We start from the raw sequence: 18432 nt of genomic DNA on the forward strand, positions 1-18432 counted from the left end.
GGAGAGGGAAAGAAGCAAATTGCTAGGAACAGATAGAGAACTTACCATTGCATATTGGTTTGACCCTTGGAACATAATCCATGTTTCTTGACACTCCTGTTATTCCACATGTTCCCTAACCTGTATGACCCATCACGAGTCCTGTCAGACTAGGGCCCTGCCTGGGCCTGCTATTGAGCTAATGGCCACCAGGGGCGTCAGAGACAACTCCATGTATCTTCCCCACTCCTTTCTAGAGAAGAGCTGTGATGGCATTCAGGACACACCAGGGATGCATTCAGACCTTCCCTGCTCAGAGAAGTCACCATTAGGTTATTAATGTGGCAGAGGGAAATGGAGCCAGTTGATGCAGCCTGTACCGTCCACAGCAGCAGCAGCAGCAGCTTGCCATGCAGAGAAATGCTGGCAGTGAAGCCAAAGTCGGAGGCAGGTGTGACCACTCACTCAACACTGCAGTGTGCTCACCTGGGCTGCTGAGTTACGGGGGCTCCCTGGCACATGGTGCTACACAGTCATCACCACCCCTCTAACTACTTGACAGATTGCTCTGTTTACTCTTCCACCGCGCTACCAGTGGGCATGATGGGAGATGCCTTTGTTACAGGTATTCCGGGCAAACATTGCCCATTCTGCTCAGTCCAGGAGCCTGAAAGTGCACAGCGGAAGGAGCATTTGGCATCAGGTGTATTGGTTTAAATGCTGGCATTGCTGAGTCAGGCATGGGAGAGAGCCGGCGGTCTGAGAAGTGGTGGCAGGGGGCAGCACTGGAGCCTGAGGAGTGACTGCAAAGCAGCTACAGAAATGGCCCTTTACCACGTGCTGTAGAAAAGGCAATGGTGGAGATGCTATTTTCCAAACGGAACAGGGTGTGGCCATGGACACATGACTCAGGAGACAGTGGTGCCAAATGGAACACTGAGATGACCTATCTTCCGTGCCAAGCCCTCCTGGGAATGGGGACTGTGTGCACAAGGCACCAGCTATCTGTTACGTCCCAGGCGATCAATGGAAGAGCGTCTGAAATTGTGGCACCAAGAACGAAGAGTGAGGAGGATAAACTGTCATTTTGAATGAGCATGTCTGCACTGCCTGGATATCTAAAAAGCACGGGCTACACTCCCAGAACCCTGTCCCAGCATGCACTGGGGTCAGTGTAAAACCTGGGTTGGTGTCTCTGGTCATTTCAGCTGTTCTATAGTCCAGGCTAGGAACTTGGAAGGGTTGTCCCCAGGACATTACATCATCCACAAAGAAGTCCCTGAAAGGATGCCATGATGCCAAGGTGAGCATTCAGGTTGGTTCCTGGGAAGCCATGTGGCTCCTATCCCCACCCTCCATGTCAGTGCCTGGGGGTGCCATTGCTCCATCATGCTAGGACTATCACCCTAGGGGTCACTGCCATCGCGTTGGTATGGCAAAGGCCTCAGCAGAGACTGGTGAAAGGTGCAGGGTGAGCATTTCACCATTCTCCTTGGCAATATCAATTCCGTGGGTTCACGCACATGAGGCCAGAATGCTACCCAGGGGTGTAGTCTGGAGAGCAACCCCACAGGATGGAAAATGGTAACCCTCACAGAGCCAGCCCCCGCTCCACTCAAGCCAGGTCAGGCCCTGGTACAGGTAACGCGCATTGCGGCCAGCCAGGTGGCAGGCTCGGCACTCCCCTCAGAATAGAGAGGAGAAGAGATAGGGCTGGATTTCTGTGCCCTCGCTTGCTGAACCCCACCCATGATGGGTCTGCCTGGGGAGGGATTAGCTGTGTGTTTGGGAGGCAGGGGAGGGCGAAATCCCTGTTTGGCGAGTCTGAGGCCTAGTCTATGCCTAAAATTTAGGTTGATTTAGCTACATGACTCAGTGATGTGAATAATTCCAGGCCCTGTGTGACCTGCCCCCGTCCCGCCACTGTAGATGCAGTTAGGTTGATGGAAGAATTCTTCTGTCCACATAACTACTGCCTCTCAAAGGGGATGTAAAAATCCCCTCTCTAGCTGCACCACGTGTCTACACTACAGTGCCCAGTGGCTTAGCTGTGTTGACATTCCCTGAACAATACCCCCCACCCACCTTTGCTGTTCTGTGGCTCTTTTGGAATTTGTGTTAAATTTTCTGGCTTGGAAATGACAACCTGATAGTGTCAATAACAAAGAGACTTGTCTGTGCATAATCAAGCATGTTCCTCCACCTGCTAAACTGAAATTCCACTTCCCGCTACCCTGGCCCCAGCTCCAGGCAACCCCAAAGTGAGGATCACATTGCTGTCACAAGCATCCTGAAATGCTGCGCGCCTTTCTACACCTTGTAAAGAACTGTTGTGCACAAGACTGCAGAACCCACACATGGGCGTGCACACACTCCCATGCATGCACACAGAGGCGAGGTGAAAAGTCAGAGAACAAAGGCTGGGAATTATTAAAGTTCAGGTGATTTCAGAGCAAACCATCTGCAATGCCCAAATATTAATCAGAGCTGAGCACAAGCACTGGCTTATGCCGCACTTGCAAAAAGAAGCAGCTTTGAAGGAGCTGAAATGGTGTCACTGATTGGAGCCACCATGCTTCAGGGGGAGGAGTGGAGGAGGAATGAGGCATGTATGCAGGGAGTTCCTAGCATGTGGTTATGATGGGTAGAAGTGTGTCTTTCTGCTACAGCCCACGGAGCACTGAGTATGCACTGAAGTGTTTTGTGGTTGGTCTTTTTTGCACTGGCCGTTTTGAAATATCAAGTATCAGAGGGGGGTAGCCGTGTTAGTCTGGATCTGTAAAAGCAGCAAAGAATCCTGTGGCACCTTATAGACTAACAGACGTTTTGGAGCATGAGCTTTCGTTGGTGAATACACACTTCATCAGATGCATGTGGTGGAAATTTCCAGGGGCAGGTATATATATGCTAGCACGCTAGAGATAACGAGGTCAGTTCAATCAGGGAGGATGAGGCCCTGTTCTAGCAGTTGAGGTGTGAAAACCAAGAGAGGAGAAACTGGTTCTGTAGTTGGCAAGCCATTCACAGTCTTTGTTCAATCCTGAGCTGATGGTGTCAAATTTGCAGATGAACCGAAGCTCAGCAGTTTCTCTTTGAAGTCTGGTCCTGAAGTTTTTTTGCTGCAGGATGGCCACCTTAAGGTCTGCAATAGTGTGGCCAGGGAGGTTGAAGTGATGTCCTACAGGTTTTTGTATATTGCCATTCCTAATGTCTGATTTGTGTCTATTTATCCTTTTCCGTAGAGACTGTCCAGTTTGGCCGATGTACATAGCAGAGGGGCATTGCTGGCATACGATGGCGTATATTACATTGGTGGATGTGCAGGTGAATGAACCAGTGATGGTGTGGCTGATCTGGTTAGGTCCTGTGATGGTGTCGCTGGTGTAGATATGTGGGCAGAGTTGACATCGAGGTTTGTTGCATGGATTGGTTCCTGAGCTAGAGTTATTATGGTGCGGTGTGCAGTCACTGGTGAGAATATGTTTCAGATTGGCAGGTTGTCTGTGGGCAAGGACTGGCCTGCCACCCAAGGCCTGTGAAAGTGTGGGATCATTGTCCAGGATGGGTTGTAGATCCTTGATGATGCGTTGGAGGGGTTTTAGCTGGGGGCTGTATGTGATGGCCAGTGGAGTCCTGTTGGTTTCTTTCTTGGGTTTGTCTTGCAGTAGGAGGCTTCTGGGTACACGTCTGGCTCTGTTGATCTGTTTCCTTATTTCCTCGTGCGGGTATTGTAGTTTTGAGAATGCTTGGTGGAGATTTTGTAGGTGTTGGTCTCTGTCTGAGGGGTTAGAGCAGATGCGGTTGTACCTCAGTGCTTGGCTGTAGACAATGGATCGTGTGATGTGTCCGGGATGGAAGCTGGAGGCATGAAGGTAGGCATAGCGGTCGGTAGGTTTTCGATATAGGGTGGTGCTGAACAAAGGATTGAACAAAGACTGTGAATGGCTTGCCAACTACAGAACCAGTTTCTCCTCTCTTGGTTTTCACACCTCAACTGCTAGAACAGAGCCTCATCCTCCCTGATTGAACTGACCTCGTTATCTCTAGCTTGCTTGCCAGCATATATATACTTGCCCCTGGAAATTTCCACCACATGCATCTGAAGAAGTGGGTATTCACCCACGAAAGCTCATGCTCCAAAACATCTGTTAGTCTATAAGGTGCCACAGGATTCTTTTTTGAAATATCAAAGATCCAACCGAGACTACCTCAAAGAGCATAAAGAGGAGATGCTGCCGAGGGGCTGGAGATATGGCCCCATTTGGAGGCAGGAGCTCTGGAAGGACCTGCTGGATGACGACCCTTTTCATCGCTTCGCAAAATCGAGTTATACAAAAATAATGTTGCAGATACAAGGTGCTGAGCTTGGTGTAGAGTCCTACCAGGCCCGTAAAGCTATAGCTTCTGAGGGAACCGGCATGTCTGATTGGCTCTCTAAAGGCAAAATATGGATAATGGGTTGTTTAAATGGCTGGACTATCGTAGCTCAGCTGAGAACAGCTGCAATGGCAGATATGTGTGGAATAGAGAGTAATGCTGAACCAAGTGAGGGGAGAGTAGCACCTGGAGGAGGGGCTGATAGTAATGGGGGAACCTACAATGTGGTGAGTGGAATTTGCATCTTGAGTGGGACTGAGGGTGTGCATGAGTGGAATTGTGGGGAGCAGAGATGGGAAGGCAGGGAGGGCATAAGCCACAGATCAACTCCTTGCAATAAGGATAAACTCCAGGACTCTGCTATGGAGTGATCCCCCCCATCCCCAGAGGCTAATTATCTTTTTTGTAGCATGAGTAAAAAGCCCAGAGGGCAGGTGTAGCATGGGCAGCAGCCGGACGAACATCGCCGGCCCACCCCAACTGATGTGCCTCACCCCAATCTAGTACAGCCGGCTCTAGAGCAGAGAGGAGCACTTCGTCTCCACAGTTCCATCCAGGCCCCAGTTCAGCAAGGTACATGTGCCTAACTTTGAGCATGTGAGTTTTCCCGTTGAATTGGGATCTCAGACCTTGGCTGCTCTGCTGAGGCTGCCAACAGGGTTCTGTGATGTTGACACTAACACATTAGAAATGGGGCCATGCAGCTGCCGTGTCACACAGATTGCAAGGGCCTGGTGTAGTCTGCAAGCTCCTTGGAGCAGCGGCCGTTCTTACCTCCTTTGGAGTGGACCAAGCACACCATCAGGGCTTAGCAATTACTAGCAGGCCCTGGCACAGCCATTGGAGGACCAACCTTTGATCACGACTGGCCTTGGCCAAATTTCCATTATTAATGACCTGGAGCTAAAAAGCTCCACGTTCCATCACACCTGCTGAGTCATCCACTCCCCTGGAAAGAGAAGTTAGGCCAAAATCTTGCACCCAGAAGAAGAGCTGCAGGAGAAGCAGCTCACCCATCTGTGTCTGGTTCTTAACAGGACGGAGTGTTACAGAATTATTACTCCTTAGAGGGTTCAGACACCCTAAGCCTCCTTGTGAGCCAGCTGTCCTGTGCCTTCTTGAGGGCTGGTTCTCTGGGCCTTGTGCAGTTATTCACACCCATGCAGCGTGGCCAGGAAGCACCCATCGGGTGAGTGGAAGGTTTTAATCTGACAGCATTTCACATGCACATGGCACAGGTGCCCCTGACTTTGCAGGTGCTGGCAGTGCAGAGCCAGGCCCTTGAGGCTCATCAGCTCAGTGCACTGACGCACTCCGCCAGGGAAAAGGAGGAATTGTTCCCACTGATTGAGGTGACGTTATGCAGGGACCTAAAAAGCCAACGTGCATACACAGAATTCCCACACACTGAAACCCACTGCGCTGGGCTGCATGGGACCCAGGTAACAACACTCTCTGGATCTCTTTGTCTGCTGCAAAGGAAGACTCAGTATTTGAGGTCTTCCACAGATCCAGTGTCTGTACTCTGAACCTATGCACAGCAGAACACTGACTGTGCCCGATGCATCCCTACTGCCCCTCAGCTTTACCTGTGATCTCATGCTGCCTGAGCTCGTTGTATCTGTAGGACTGCTCCAGGGGTTTGATGGAGGAGTGATAGATCTTCCTCAACCGCTGCAGTGTTGCTACAGGTTCAAGGGGTGATAAAATAGAAACAAATCAAACTCAGAGCTACTCTCAGATGCCTCTGGTGTCCTGACCATCTTCTTTACCTCCCTGGCTCTCTTTCATGTGCACACACAGAGGCAGTGCAAACAAACAAGTAAATAAATCTCCATTTGGCTGTTGGAATAGGAGGCCTCTCATTGTGAATAGAGATTTCTGGTTGGGACAGGTATTAAGAATGGGCATGAAATCTCATGATAGCAGGTGACTTGAGTCGATGACGAGGGAGATGCCCTAGTCCTATGTTCCCATCTTTAGAAAATAAAGTACCACAGAATAAAACCCTTTGAGATGCTCCAAATTAAGTGCTGTAGTAAGAGAAGGGCTGGCAGATTCCAGGCCTGTCCCATGAGCTGTTCTGGTGGCATTAACTTCTGTTCACTGGGAGGTAGCTGCTGCCTGCTGTAGCCGTTGTTCAGTTTTGATTTGCTTTTGTGGAAGCACCCATAAAAGACACAGAGGAAGCAATCCTTTGGTTCTGGCATGATTCCACTCCCACCTCCCACCCCTCTTAAGCCTTAGAACTTTCTCTAGTTTTCCATTAGTGATGGGAGAAGGTCAATAGGTTTAAAGGGTTGGTTCAAATAAGTACCCAGACGTTCAGGGGTGAAATCCTGGCAAAAGTCTCATTGGCATCATTATGGCCAGGATTTCACTCCAGATGCTTTCCCCAGCCTTCTCCAAACCTGCAAATGTATCGGTACGTTGGGTAAGAAATCACAAGATTCATTACTATTTAATATTCAAAACACAAATTCCTAAAGGGCCCTTCATTGTAGTGTCTGGGTGCCAGGGAGAACAGGCTTTCTATGACATGCCCAGTACATCTGCATTTCTACAGGCCAGAAGAGTGGCAGAAACAGCTCTTCCCACAGTATTTTGGTGCTTCTTCATCTAGTCCCAGCAGACACTGGGGAGTGCAGCAGCAAACGATAAGTTTCAAAAATGAAAAATAAAACTTTAAAAGTTGCTCAAAACTTTTTTGCTCCTCAATAAATATTCAGGGCTGGGCTGGATTGGGTTGGCTTTGAGGGGAGCTTATGTCTGTTCTTATTTTTGTGGCTCTCTAGACTTATCTGAACTTCCTTCTAACGCACACCATGTGTACATCTTAGAACTATCAGAACAATGGAAATCCAGGGGAAAGATAAGCATTTAAGAGGCAAGAATCTGAAGGAGAACGTGAAAAGTTACCAGCTTTGTAAGAAACAAGATTTAAGACAACAACAACAAAAAAGACATTGCCGCTAGTGCTTTTTGTTTAACTACATGATTCTGTCTTTCAGAGATAGGAGTATGGGCTCTTCTCCTCTTGTTATGCATGTGTAACAAGTCTGTGCTTAGAGGCTGCTGGATAAATGGCCATCTCCCACCGCCTGGGACCAGAAGCCACAGAATCTCCCCAAATCCCAGGCTCTATGTCTGCAATAGATTGGGGCCCCCACTGCACCCAACCACCTACTTGCTTCCTGAGTGTATTTCCTACCCCACCCCTTTTGTGCACGCCTGTTGCCACGCTTCTACCTGAGTAGTCGTCTGCAGGTTTAGCCTCACTCAGTTTAAGGGTGCTCTCTATATGGGACCGGTCCCTCTTGGCAGTCTCCCCAACATCTTCTGTCTCTTCTGGAGAAAAAGGAAAACAGCCCGTTAGGCATGTCTGAAAACAAGGCTAGGAAGAACACGCAAACCACAGCATGACATGGTGAGTGACTCCCTGGCCACAGAGGGGGCTGAGAAGCATCTTTAACCCCCTTGCCAGGGAAGAATCTTTGAATGGCTAAGTCATTAATGGGTTTGGCTCATTGCTCCGTTTTTACTGCAGACATTCCTTTCCCCCTCCCTCCCCTCCCTCCCTCTCTTGCAAAACTTTGCTTAGGCTCCCAACAGAGGTGTCTGTTGGTACCAGTTATGATTATGGCTTTGCAATGTGGTGATCTTTCTATTTGGTTCTAGAGAGAGACCAGCAACTGACCCACTTAGTCCTGTTGGCATGTTCCTCATGATTTGGAAAGTCACAGACTCATAGATTCCAACGTCAAAAAGGACCATTCTGATCATCTCATCTGTATCACACTTGCCCAGAGAACTTTCCCAGAATAACTCCCTCTGAACTACAGCACAGCTTTAAAAACCATCCAATCTTGATATAAAAATGGCCAGTGATGGAGACTCCACCATGCCTGTCGGCAAACTAAGAAATAAGAGCTTGACATCAATACTATGAATGCAAAATATTCATCTGAAAGGGATGCTTGATGATAAAGAAAACCATTAAGCAATATGTTCAACTTGCACATGCCAGCTTGCTGGATAGCAGTCCCTGCCCTGGCACTGATATGGGCAGAAAGATTTCAATATGTCTTCACCTGCAGCTAGTCAGACCCGAACTATAACTCTTGCATAGCAATAGTGGTAACGCCAGGCTTTAGTCTGGTTTCCCCCTCTGTCTCTCCACCCAGGCATCTATCTGCAGAAGAGTTAAACACCTCCCACGTCCATTCTTTACAAACCAAAAGTGAAAATGAAATGTGCTGATATTGACAACAGAGGATGCTGGATGAGGCAACGTGGCCCTGCCGAACAGCCCCAGCCTGCCACTCGCCACACCCAGGTTCAACTCCTGGCTGTGGACAAGTCACTTCACATCATTGGGCCTCAGTTTCTCCATCTCTCAAATGGGGAGAATAATCTTTCCCTTCACCTACCATTTGTGTGTTTTGGCCATTTAGACTATCAGCTCATTGGGAAAGGGTCTGGCCCTGCGTATGTGTTTGCACAGCACCTGGCATAACGGGGGCACTGCTTTTGGTTGGAGCCTCTAGCTGCTACTGTAATAACAACACTACATCAGCCTAGGGGAAGAGGGCTGTAGCACGAGACAAACTGCTTGGAACAGAGTAGGGCTATATAGCTAGACCTCCACTTAATGTCAGAATGAACATTAGTGCTCAAAGTGTTTGCAGCATGCTGTATCACACAGGGGTGTGTGCCTGGCCTTGTAGGTATGTTGACCTCTATAGATGCATTAGTTTCTATTAATGTCAGTGGCAAAGCTCCCTCTGAAAGCAGCAAGTGCAGGACTGGGCCCTAGGCTCAAGAATGGTTTGCAAACAGCTCTGCAACCAAACATCTTCCCAGCCCATCCTGTTGGGTTGGGAATAGAGCCACCACTCACCACATGGGCAGCTCTCGTTCTCACGCTCCTCACTAGCCTGAGAACCTGAACTGAAGTGCATACGTCATGCAAAGAAAGGTCTTTTGGATGTGCCAAAAAAAGCCACAGAGACTCAGCTCTGGTTACATCTGGGCACCAGCAGCTCGCTCAGTAGGTCCGTATGTTACAGCGCAGCACTAAGCAAAGGGAAGGGAAGGGAAGGGAAGGGAGGGGAGGGGAGTTGGGGTGGGGTTTCTGCTCGTCATGCTAATCAGTGACAAAGGCTGAAAAATTTATGTGACAGATTTCGTGAGTAGGTCCAAAGAAAACATGGGACAGATAATTATTCATTGTTCACCCACAAACTCACCTGTGACTGACTGGCGCGTGCGGTCTGTGCAATTTGGAATTTTACCAGCTTTCTGCCGGCTTCTTGGGAAAATCTAGGGCCCCGATCCTGCACCATGTAGTGTGAGAGCGGGCGGCTATGACCACACCAAGCGCCGCTGAAGTCAATGAGGTTCTGCCCGGGTTTGCATTCTGCCCATGAGCTGCACGTTGCAGGAGCAGGACATAAGTCTCCTTTTTTCATGATCTGGCATTAATCTGAATGCCCAGTTCATCCATCCAGCTTTCCCTTCCCAGCGCTCTGGGGAAAACAATCCCAGCACTGCTCAGAGAGTGCCTTCTGAAACAATAATGCAATCTGGGAAGAACTGGGGACTGTGTTTAAGACTTATCTAAGACTTCCCTTGGAATTCACATCTTTGGAAGGGATTATCACTAAGGGGCATCATGAGTGACTCGCAAGCGAAGTATCGGGGGTAACCATGTTAGTCTGTATCCACAAAAACAACAAGGAGTCCAGTGGCACCTTAAAGACTAACAGATTTATTTGGGCATAAGCTTTCATGGGTAAAAAACCACTTCTTCAGATGCATAGCCATGCATCTGAAGAAGTGTTCTTTCACCCACAAAAGCTTATGCCCAAATAAATCTGTTAGTCTTTAAAGTGCCATTGGACTCCTTGTTGTTTTCCCAGGTGAAAGCTCAGGGTTCTAACCTGCTATTCCCAGGATAGGTCATTCGCCTCAGTTTGATTCTGATAGCTTTGCAAACTGGTGTACACTGGACACATCACTCAGCCTAGATCCAATTCTCTTGTGTTGTCTGTGCTGACTCTTAAATTGCCTGGTTGTGTGAAAGGTGTGGAGTATTTTAGAGTGTTTGTATTCCTTGGACCTGGCTCTCTGCTGTCTCATGGCCTGTGTAATCATCTATGCCAGTGCAAAGCACTGGTGCATTAGGACCGGACTGCAGCGGAACAGTGTCCTGGTCCATTTGCTGCATGGAGCATGCCATTTTGTTCCGTGAGGTCACGCTGGCAGGGGCATTCCGGTAGATGTCCGTTCAGGACTACCCCACTGGTACAAAGTGGTGTCAGTCACTATCACAGCAGAATGTTAGCACTCACTTTGCACTAGTATTAATGACTGCACAAAGCACGGAGCTGTGAAAAACCAGGGTCCTTTGCCTTTAGAAGTATTAGGACATGAATCCAATGCTGGTGAAAGGGGCCATGTTGGCTCCTGGACATGGATTTCTGTTTTTATCCACAGAACAAATCCAGGCCAACCTTTGCCCAGTTCAGCTCCTGCCAATGTGCCCTATCCTGGAGGGACCACCTGTAGTGCTGAGAGAAGAGTTCAGTTGCCATGGCCCAGGAGTCCTTGGCATCTCTATTGAGGCTCCCAACTGGTGCTAACTGGGGTGGAGCTGGACAACTCGTTCCTGGGAAATGGGGAAGGAACATAACACTTCATTTCATGCAGGCCATGGCAGAGCTGTCAGATGGCAATGGATATTCGTCGCTGTTGACCTTGTACTAATTCAACCTAATGCCCAAGGGATGAAAGCCTTCATCTCCCATTACCAAGTACTAACTGCAGCCCATTACCACCCCATATCACCAATGCCACCCCTCCTGGCTGTGGCAGGACAGGGATTTCCGGTCTGAGCAGTTGGTTAGGGTCACACACTGAAAGCACAAGCATTAGAACACGGGCCATGCACTGGGTGCATTTTAATGTCTGCCAAGCTCAGTGGCGCACTGGGTTTGATATTAACCAATGCCCTTGCTGTTAGGCTATTACTACTAGCACACCTAGTAAAAAAAAAGTCAGACCTATTTGTCTGGGGTCAGGCACAGCAGCAGCAGGAAGACGGTTGTTGCCTGGTGGGCTATCTGTCTCTGCCACTAACTGCGCATCCACGGAAAGGCTTCCTGCTACAGCTGGGTTACTATTGTGAGAGTGAGCTTTGTCCTGCTCCATGTCTCTGCGGGGTGCATTCTTCTGGCCTGCAGAATCAGACTCAGCTTCCCCTCCACTGATCTCTTCCTCTTTGACATGGCCATGGTCTCCCATGTCACTAGCAGCCACTCGGACATCTGGGGCAATGACTTCTTCAGCCTCTTCCTCTGCCTCTGCCGGATCACCACCCTCTTCCTCTGCCGGATCACCACCCTCTTCCTCTGCCAGGCCAGCCCCCTCTACGAGGCCAGCCCCCTCTTCCTCTTCCTTTGCCAGGCCAGCCCCCTCTTCCTCTGCCTCTGTCGGATCACCACCCTTTTCCTCTGCCAAGCCAGCAGCCTCTTTCTCTTCCTCTGCCGAGTCATCACCCTCTTCCTCTGCTGAGTCATCACTCTCTTCCTCAGACTCTTCCTGGTCATCATCCTCTTCCTCTGAACTTTCTTCAGACTCCTCTGCTTCCAAGTTAGGGTTTTCTCCTACTGCCTCAGCAGAGGCAGTGCTTGGTTCCTCTCGGTCCCTTTCCGCTGCCTGGCCATCAGTGGTGGTCTCTCCCACAGGACTGTCACCAGTTCTGTTGTCTGAATCAGGTTCCTTCTCTTTTGCAGCTAGTCTATTGCCCCCAAGAGGGGCCCCAGAGACATGACTGGTCTCTGAGCCAGAGACTTCTTTGTCTTGCTTGTTTGCATGATTCCCACCTTGCATGTGAGATTCGGCACCTTGGCTAGCATGTGGAATACGGCTCTTGTCTTCTTTAGAGCCTTCTTCCAGCTGTGTCCCCACTTCCTCAAGAGTTCCTGGCTCTGCTAGAGCAGGTTCAGCCCTATGTGCATCTCCCTGAGGAGGCGATTCTCCTGCTGGCTGGCGAGGGTGGCGCGCTCCTCTGGGAGGCCTCACTGACTTCGCTTTCCTTGTCGGCAGCATCTTTGCCATCGTCAGGCCCTGAGTGGCGCTCTGCTGCTGCTACCTCCTCTCTAGCCAGAGTCTTTGTACCACGCTGGGAAACCTGCCTCTCTTCTGCAGGCAGGCAGGTGCTCTCTTCAAAACTCCCTGCTGTGGTGGGAGGAGAGTTTTGCCTGTTCTCTTTCCTCCCAGCCTCTTCCAGCCTGATTTCCACCCCTGCCACATGGAGCTCCTTCTCCTCCTTGTTCTCCTTTGCAGCTTCACTCCTGCTGCCTCCGGGCTGTTCTTTGGCCAGCAGCTCTTCCCTGTCTTCCCCTGGGAGAGGAGTCCCTTCTGCTGGCTCTGTCTCTCTTGCCACAGTCTCACTTCCATCAGCATTGCTGCCTGTGGCAGCATCACATTCTGAAACCGATGAAGCAGCATTAGCAATGTTCATGTCATTGTCCTCCTCTTGGCTGTCATTGTTCAAGCCATCAACAGGGATATTTATATCAGCACCTGTCTTGGAACCACAGTCATGTGGCATTCCGCTCCTTTCCTGGGCTGCTGCCTCATTGCTGTCTGCAGGCTGGAGGAGAACAGTCTTCTCAGGAGGTACAGAGTCTGGGCAAAGTACCCCTTCGTTCCCCTCTAGGCTCTGGTCTCCAGCTGATAAGTGATTCTCAACAAAGTTGGCAACATCTTCAGTGCCCCCCGAGGCAGAAACTTGCAATTCTAAATGATTAGAACATTAGCAGTCAGTTTTATCTGAGGCTGATTCTGTTCTTCTCCTCAGAAGAGCCTACATGTGCCTACATAATATGTGTGTGTGCTCACAGGCACACATGCATGTGTGTGTGTGATGTGGGGGTAAAACTCAGTTGCTTACTAAAAGGATGCTGTATATGGAGTTCTAGCATGTTACAAAATCTCTATTTTGAGGCTATTATAAATGAATTTTAATGCTATCCCTGTTGATCCATGGGCATCAAAAACCATCTTTGGTGCCATCTTGCTTTTAATACTCCTATCAATAAATCAGATGCAAACAGGTGTATGTTGGGGAGAATATCTTATATTACATGGACAGTATTTAGGAGATTACTGCCGAGAAGCTCTTAGCCCCAGTAAGTCATACCAGCAATTGTTCCCTCTGAGTCTTGCCTTTTGCTAGAACCCTTCTGCCCCTTGTGGTCCACCCCAGCAGAAGCAGTGTTTGGAACAGATGTGAAGAGTAGAAAATTCTCAAGGAAAGTGACCTTTATACACATACTGGATGGGATGGGAGGGTGGGTGGAGGGAAGCTTAGCCCAGAACATTTATATCTGAAAAGCCACTTGTGTGTGGCAAATTATAAAGAGTTATTTCCACGTCCTGTTTCTTGCATAGCAATTGGAGTTTAGCTGGATCGATAATAGAGGTGAGGGTGAGAGCTGAAGGAAGGGGGATGCAGAATGTACTGGCCACAAGAGGAGTGGACCCCTGTGAATAGATTTGAGGGTGCAGCCTGACCCAGAGTCCATGCTAGAGTGCTATTTATTGTGAGTAGCCTTTCATTAGGAAAACATTTGCCGCTCTTTGAAACTGACTGGAATGCAATGAATTCATTCTGCATTCCGGGAGATGTTACCTGCGTTTTCCATGGGCCCCCCTCTGTAATTCAACATTAGTCAACAGATACTTAAAATAAAGCATTACTGGCTATAGCGTCTCTGTCACAAACAGTTGCTACTAGTCTGAATAATCCCCTGAAAAGTCTAATGTCCACATACCAGGGACACATTTCAAAAGGGAATAATTCCTTTGTACTCCAGCTGGCAAGCAGATGCCAACCAGAAAGTATCATCCTCAGGGAGGAAAAAGGGGTAGCACTGTCAGGCTCTCTCAGATAGCAACCAGAGCTTGACATGGGCCGTTCCTGTAGTCTTCTCCCATGACCCTTTGATGGTCCTCCCACTGGCCATGTTCCTAAATGCTGTGTTGGAGAAAGTGGGAAGTGTCCCGCTGCCCTCCAGCCCAGCAGTGTCCAGTCTCACCCGGCACAGTGCTTCGCACTACTATTAACAGCAGTGCTTGGCATGCTAGCACTTTGTATCCAAGGATCTCAAAGCACTGCCTTGCCCAGCCAGTCAGGCCATACACAGAGCTCAGTTCAGCCCAGCAGACCTCATCCTGCAGGCACTAGCACCTGCACTTAGGGGAGCACAGTCTCGGTTCATACTCCTAACGGAGAGAGAAACATGGTCAAACCTAGGACCTGAATGCTCCTAGCCTTTGTGATCATTCAGACCCAGATCCTGCACTGTGTGACTTGACCCTGATAGATCAGTTTCTTTCCCCAGGCCTCCCTGTTCAGGGGCTATGCTGCAGTTTCCCCTGAGCAGTAGGGATGGTTGCTCAGTGAGTGATTCCCTGTACACTGAACTCTTGTAACGAGCACTCAGAGCAGCCAGGTGCTGGATTAGGAGAGCAAAGCACCAGAAAAAATAACCTGCTTTTAAAAGATTCCAATCACTGCATTTGGTTTGGCCTGTAGTGTAAATAACAGCAAGGGCGAGCCAGTCCTGCAACACTCCAGCACACGGACATGAGCAGCAGTGAGCTGGTCACAGCAACGGGACAGAACAGCAGCAGAGGGTCTGTCCACACTGCAGTGGGGAGGTGCAGTTTCCAGCTCAGGTGGACATACACACACTAGCTTGGATCACTGCAGTATGATAAAAATAGCAGTGTAACTATGGTAGCCTGGGCAGTAGCTCAGACTAGCTGCCTGCATACAGTCCCATCTGCATCCCTAAGTCCTAAGGTGGCTAGCCTGTGCTGCCCTGGGTGTGCTGCTATTTTTAGTGTGCTAGCTCAGCCAAAGCTAGCCTGTGTATGTCTACCCAAACTGAGAATCACACCTCCTGCTGCAGTACAGACATATCCAAAGGTGGTCAGACAGCGCGTGAGTCTGCAGAGTCTCTGCAGGAGGGGTGCTGTGGGCTAATGCGTCTGCTGTGGTTTGCTTGGCCACCTTCAGTAGCTCACCAAAGTCAGTCCCGTGGGAAGAGACATGGTACCCACTCTCTCACTCTTGCATGGGGTTTCAGTTCAGAAGTGGGAAGGCTATGAAGTGGGAGGTGGCTGAGGTGGGGTCCAGTGCAGAATGCACGCAGAGCAATGGAGATGGGAAGTGGTGAGTGGCACAGGAGAGCTGGGAAGTTGGCAAGGAGAGATGGGACAGGACCCTGCAGATGGAACAGGTGGAGAAGAGTAGAGCTGTGAGGGGGACAGTGGTGGGAGAGGAGGACCAAGAGAAAAAGGCCAGAGGTGGGAGGGAGTCAGAGCAGTGGGTCAGAGAGTCCAAGGCCAGAAGGGCCATTTTGACCATCTAGTCTGACCTCTAGTAGAACACAGACCATTGGACTTCCCCAAAATAATTCCCAGAGAAGATCTTTTAGACAAACATTCAGTCTTGATTTAAAAATAGCCATTGATAGAGAATCCACCCCGACCCTTGGTCAGTTGTTACAATGGTTAATGTCGCTCACCATTGAATATTTGCATCTTATTTCCATGCTGAATTTGTCTAGTTTCAACTTCCAGCCATTGGGTCGTGTTAGACCGTTCTCTGCTAGATTGAAGAGCCCATGTAGGTACTTACAGACTGTGATCAAGTCACCCCTTAACCTTCTCTTTGTTAAGCTAAATAGATTGAGCTCCTTAACTCTGTCACTGTAAGGGGGGTTTTGTAATCCTTTAATCATTTTTGTGGCTCTTCTTGGACCCCTCTCCAATTTATCAACATCCTTCTTGAGTTCTGGACACCAGAACTAAACCCAGTAGTCCAGCAGCAGTCACACCAGTGCCAAATACAGAGGCAAAATAATACCTCTGCTCTTACCCGATATTCCTCTGTTAATGCACCCAGGATCACATTAGCCCTTTTGGCCAGTGTTGCACTAGGAGCTCATGTTCAGCTGATTATACACTGTGACCTCCAAATCTTTTTCAGTCACTCCTTCCTAGGATAGAGTTCCCCATCCTGTAAGTACGGCCTACATTTCCCCCCCAGATGTATACATTTACACATAGCCATATTAAAATGCACATTATTTCCATAACCCCAGGTTACAAAGCAATCCGGCTCGCTTGTATCAGTGACCTGTCTTCCTCAGTATTTACCATCATTGCCCCATTTTTTGTGTCTGCACTCTGTATCAGTGGTGATTTTATGTTTTCTTCCAGGTCATTAATAAAAATGTTAATTAGCATAGGGGCTAAGAACCGATGCCACCAGAAACAGACCAGTTTGATAATGATTCCCCACTTACAGTTACATTTTGAGACATGTCAGTTAGCCAGCTTTTAATCCATTTCATGGGTACCATGATAATTTTATATCTTTCTAGGGTTTTTTTTAATCAAAATGTCATACACTATTAAGTCAAAAGCCTTACAGAAGTCAAAGTACCTTACAGTAACACTAGTACCTTTTGTGACCTTGGGAACCCCACAGTGCACACCATATCATAATTCACGTCAGGCCTTCCACACTCATTGCCTCAACACCGTGTTGTCATAATCTGTATCTAACAGGTGTCATCTAAGGAACCATATGCAAACTGGTACCATGTTGGTCATTAATACTATAGTGTCATGTATGTAAGAGTCAGGGCAGTGGGCAGAGGTGAGAGGGAGTTGGGGCAGTGGGTGGGAGGCAGGAGGGAGGCAGGGTGTCAGGGCAGGGAGTTGAGTGGGTGGGAGGAGGAAGAGAGGGTGTTGGGCTGCAGGGCAGAGGTGGGAGGGAGTTGGGGGAGGAGGCAGGAGGGCAGCGGGGGGAGGCGTGAGGGCATCAGGCTGCACAGCAGTGGTGGGAGGGACTCAGGGCCGTGGGTCGGAGGCATGTACGTGGTGAGGAGGAGCAGGGCTGGGGGAGGAGATGCAGCAGGGGAGCAAGGAGAGGCTGAGCAGCCTAGTGGTGAGAGCCAGGAGGAGGGCGGGAAGGGTCAGGCTTGTGGGGGGACCCAGCTGGATGCCATGTGGGTGGGTGAGCCACGAGGGAGCTGAGCCTGGGCACTGGGGTATGCTGCTGTGGCTGCCAGGCAGTGCAGGGAGGAGTGCACAGAGCTGCCAGCCTGCGAGCATGGAGGGAGGCTGAGAAGAGGGAGGGGGTGTCGCTGGTCTCCGGTGGTTCAGGGGTTCAGTGTTGCTGGGAGTCTCATTGCTCTTTGATCTCAGCACTCGCCTGGGGACACTGGGGCTGGAGCAAAGGGGTCAGTCACACAAACTGAGCATGAAGTTCATAGCATCACCAACCCAGGAGCTGGGGCCTGCCCTCCAAGAGCCCCTTCCCCTTTCACAGCAAATCCCAGACATTCCTGACTGAAGCCCAAAGCCTCCCTTCTAATGCGAACATGGGGACACAGCAGAGACAAGCCATTGCCCTTGTCATAAACAGATAGTTAAGGGATAATGCCTCTTTTACCTGTAAAGGGTTAAGTATAGCCCTAAGAGAGCGCAGCTTGCCCACGCAGGGGCCAGAAATGCTTGTCGGAGAGACGTAACTACCGGTAAAGCAGCCTCTACCCTCCTGCACCTCATGCTTCTTCCACACCAGCTGAGCCACCCCGACCCTCCCGTCCACATCAGGGAGTGGCGTAAGCAGGCCTAAGGGAGCCTAATGTACAGCAACACATCACCTCTAAAGGCAGGCGCTGCACGCACTGAGCGTCTGGGTGGGAGCTGAACGTGCTGCTTCTGACCCACACAGCCCTACGTGGCCTGGAGCCAGCCTACCTGAGAGAGGCCCCAGCACATGACACTGCTGCTGTTGAGATCAGTGCAGCCTCTCAGTGTTCCTGGCAGCGTGCGCTCCAGGACACCAGAACTTGGGAATTCCCTCCCCCCTTTGGTCCAAAACAGCTAGGATCCAGCAACCTCAGCTTCAGGGCATGCTGTGAAGCTTGTCTCTTCTGCCAGGCATTTGAGGAGGGCTGCAGCATGCAAGGAGAGGGGATTGGG

At 49.8% G+C, this 18432-nt stretch overlaps 1 protein-coding gene across 3 annotated transcripts in view; it reads right to left on the bottom strand.

Annotated features, from left to right (window-relative positions):
• Positions 1–18432, bottom strand: part of SRL (sarcalumenin) — a 114319-nt gene that overhangs the window by 29318 nt on the left and 66569 nt on the right. For 2 of the 3 annotated variants that reach the window (XM_050968175.1, XM_050968174.1), the window contains exons 2-4: positions 11421–13161; positions 7606–7704; positions 5946–6041 (exon numbers count right to left, since the gene is read on the bottom strand). In XM_050968175.1, the coding sequence (XP_050824132.1) occupies positions 5946–6041; positions 7606–7704; positions 11421–12477 (1252 nt within the window). In that variant the 5' untranslated portion in view covers positions 12478–13161. The remainder of the gene's footprint in view (positions 1–5945; positions 6042–7605; positions 7705–11420; positions 13162–18432) is intronic. The other variant, XM_050968176.1, reaches the window with a different exon arrangement.

Source organism: Gopherus flavomarginatus, chromosome 9, assembly GCF_025201925.1.
Source record: "Gopherus flavomarginatus isolate rGopFla2 chromosome 9, rGopFla2.mat.asm, whole genome shotgun sequence".
NCBI classification, from domain to species: domain Eukaryota; kingdom Metazoa; phylum Chordata; order Testudines; family Testudinidae; genus Gopherus; species Gopherus flavomarginatus.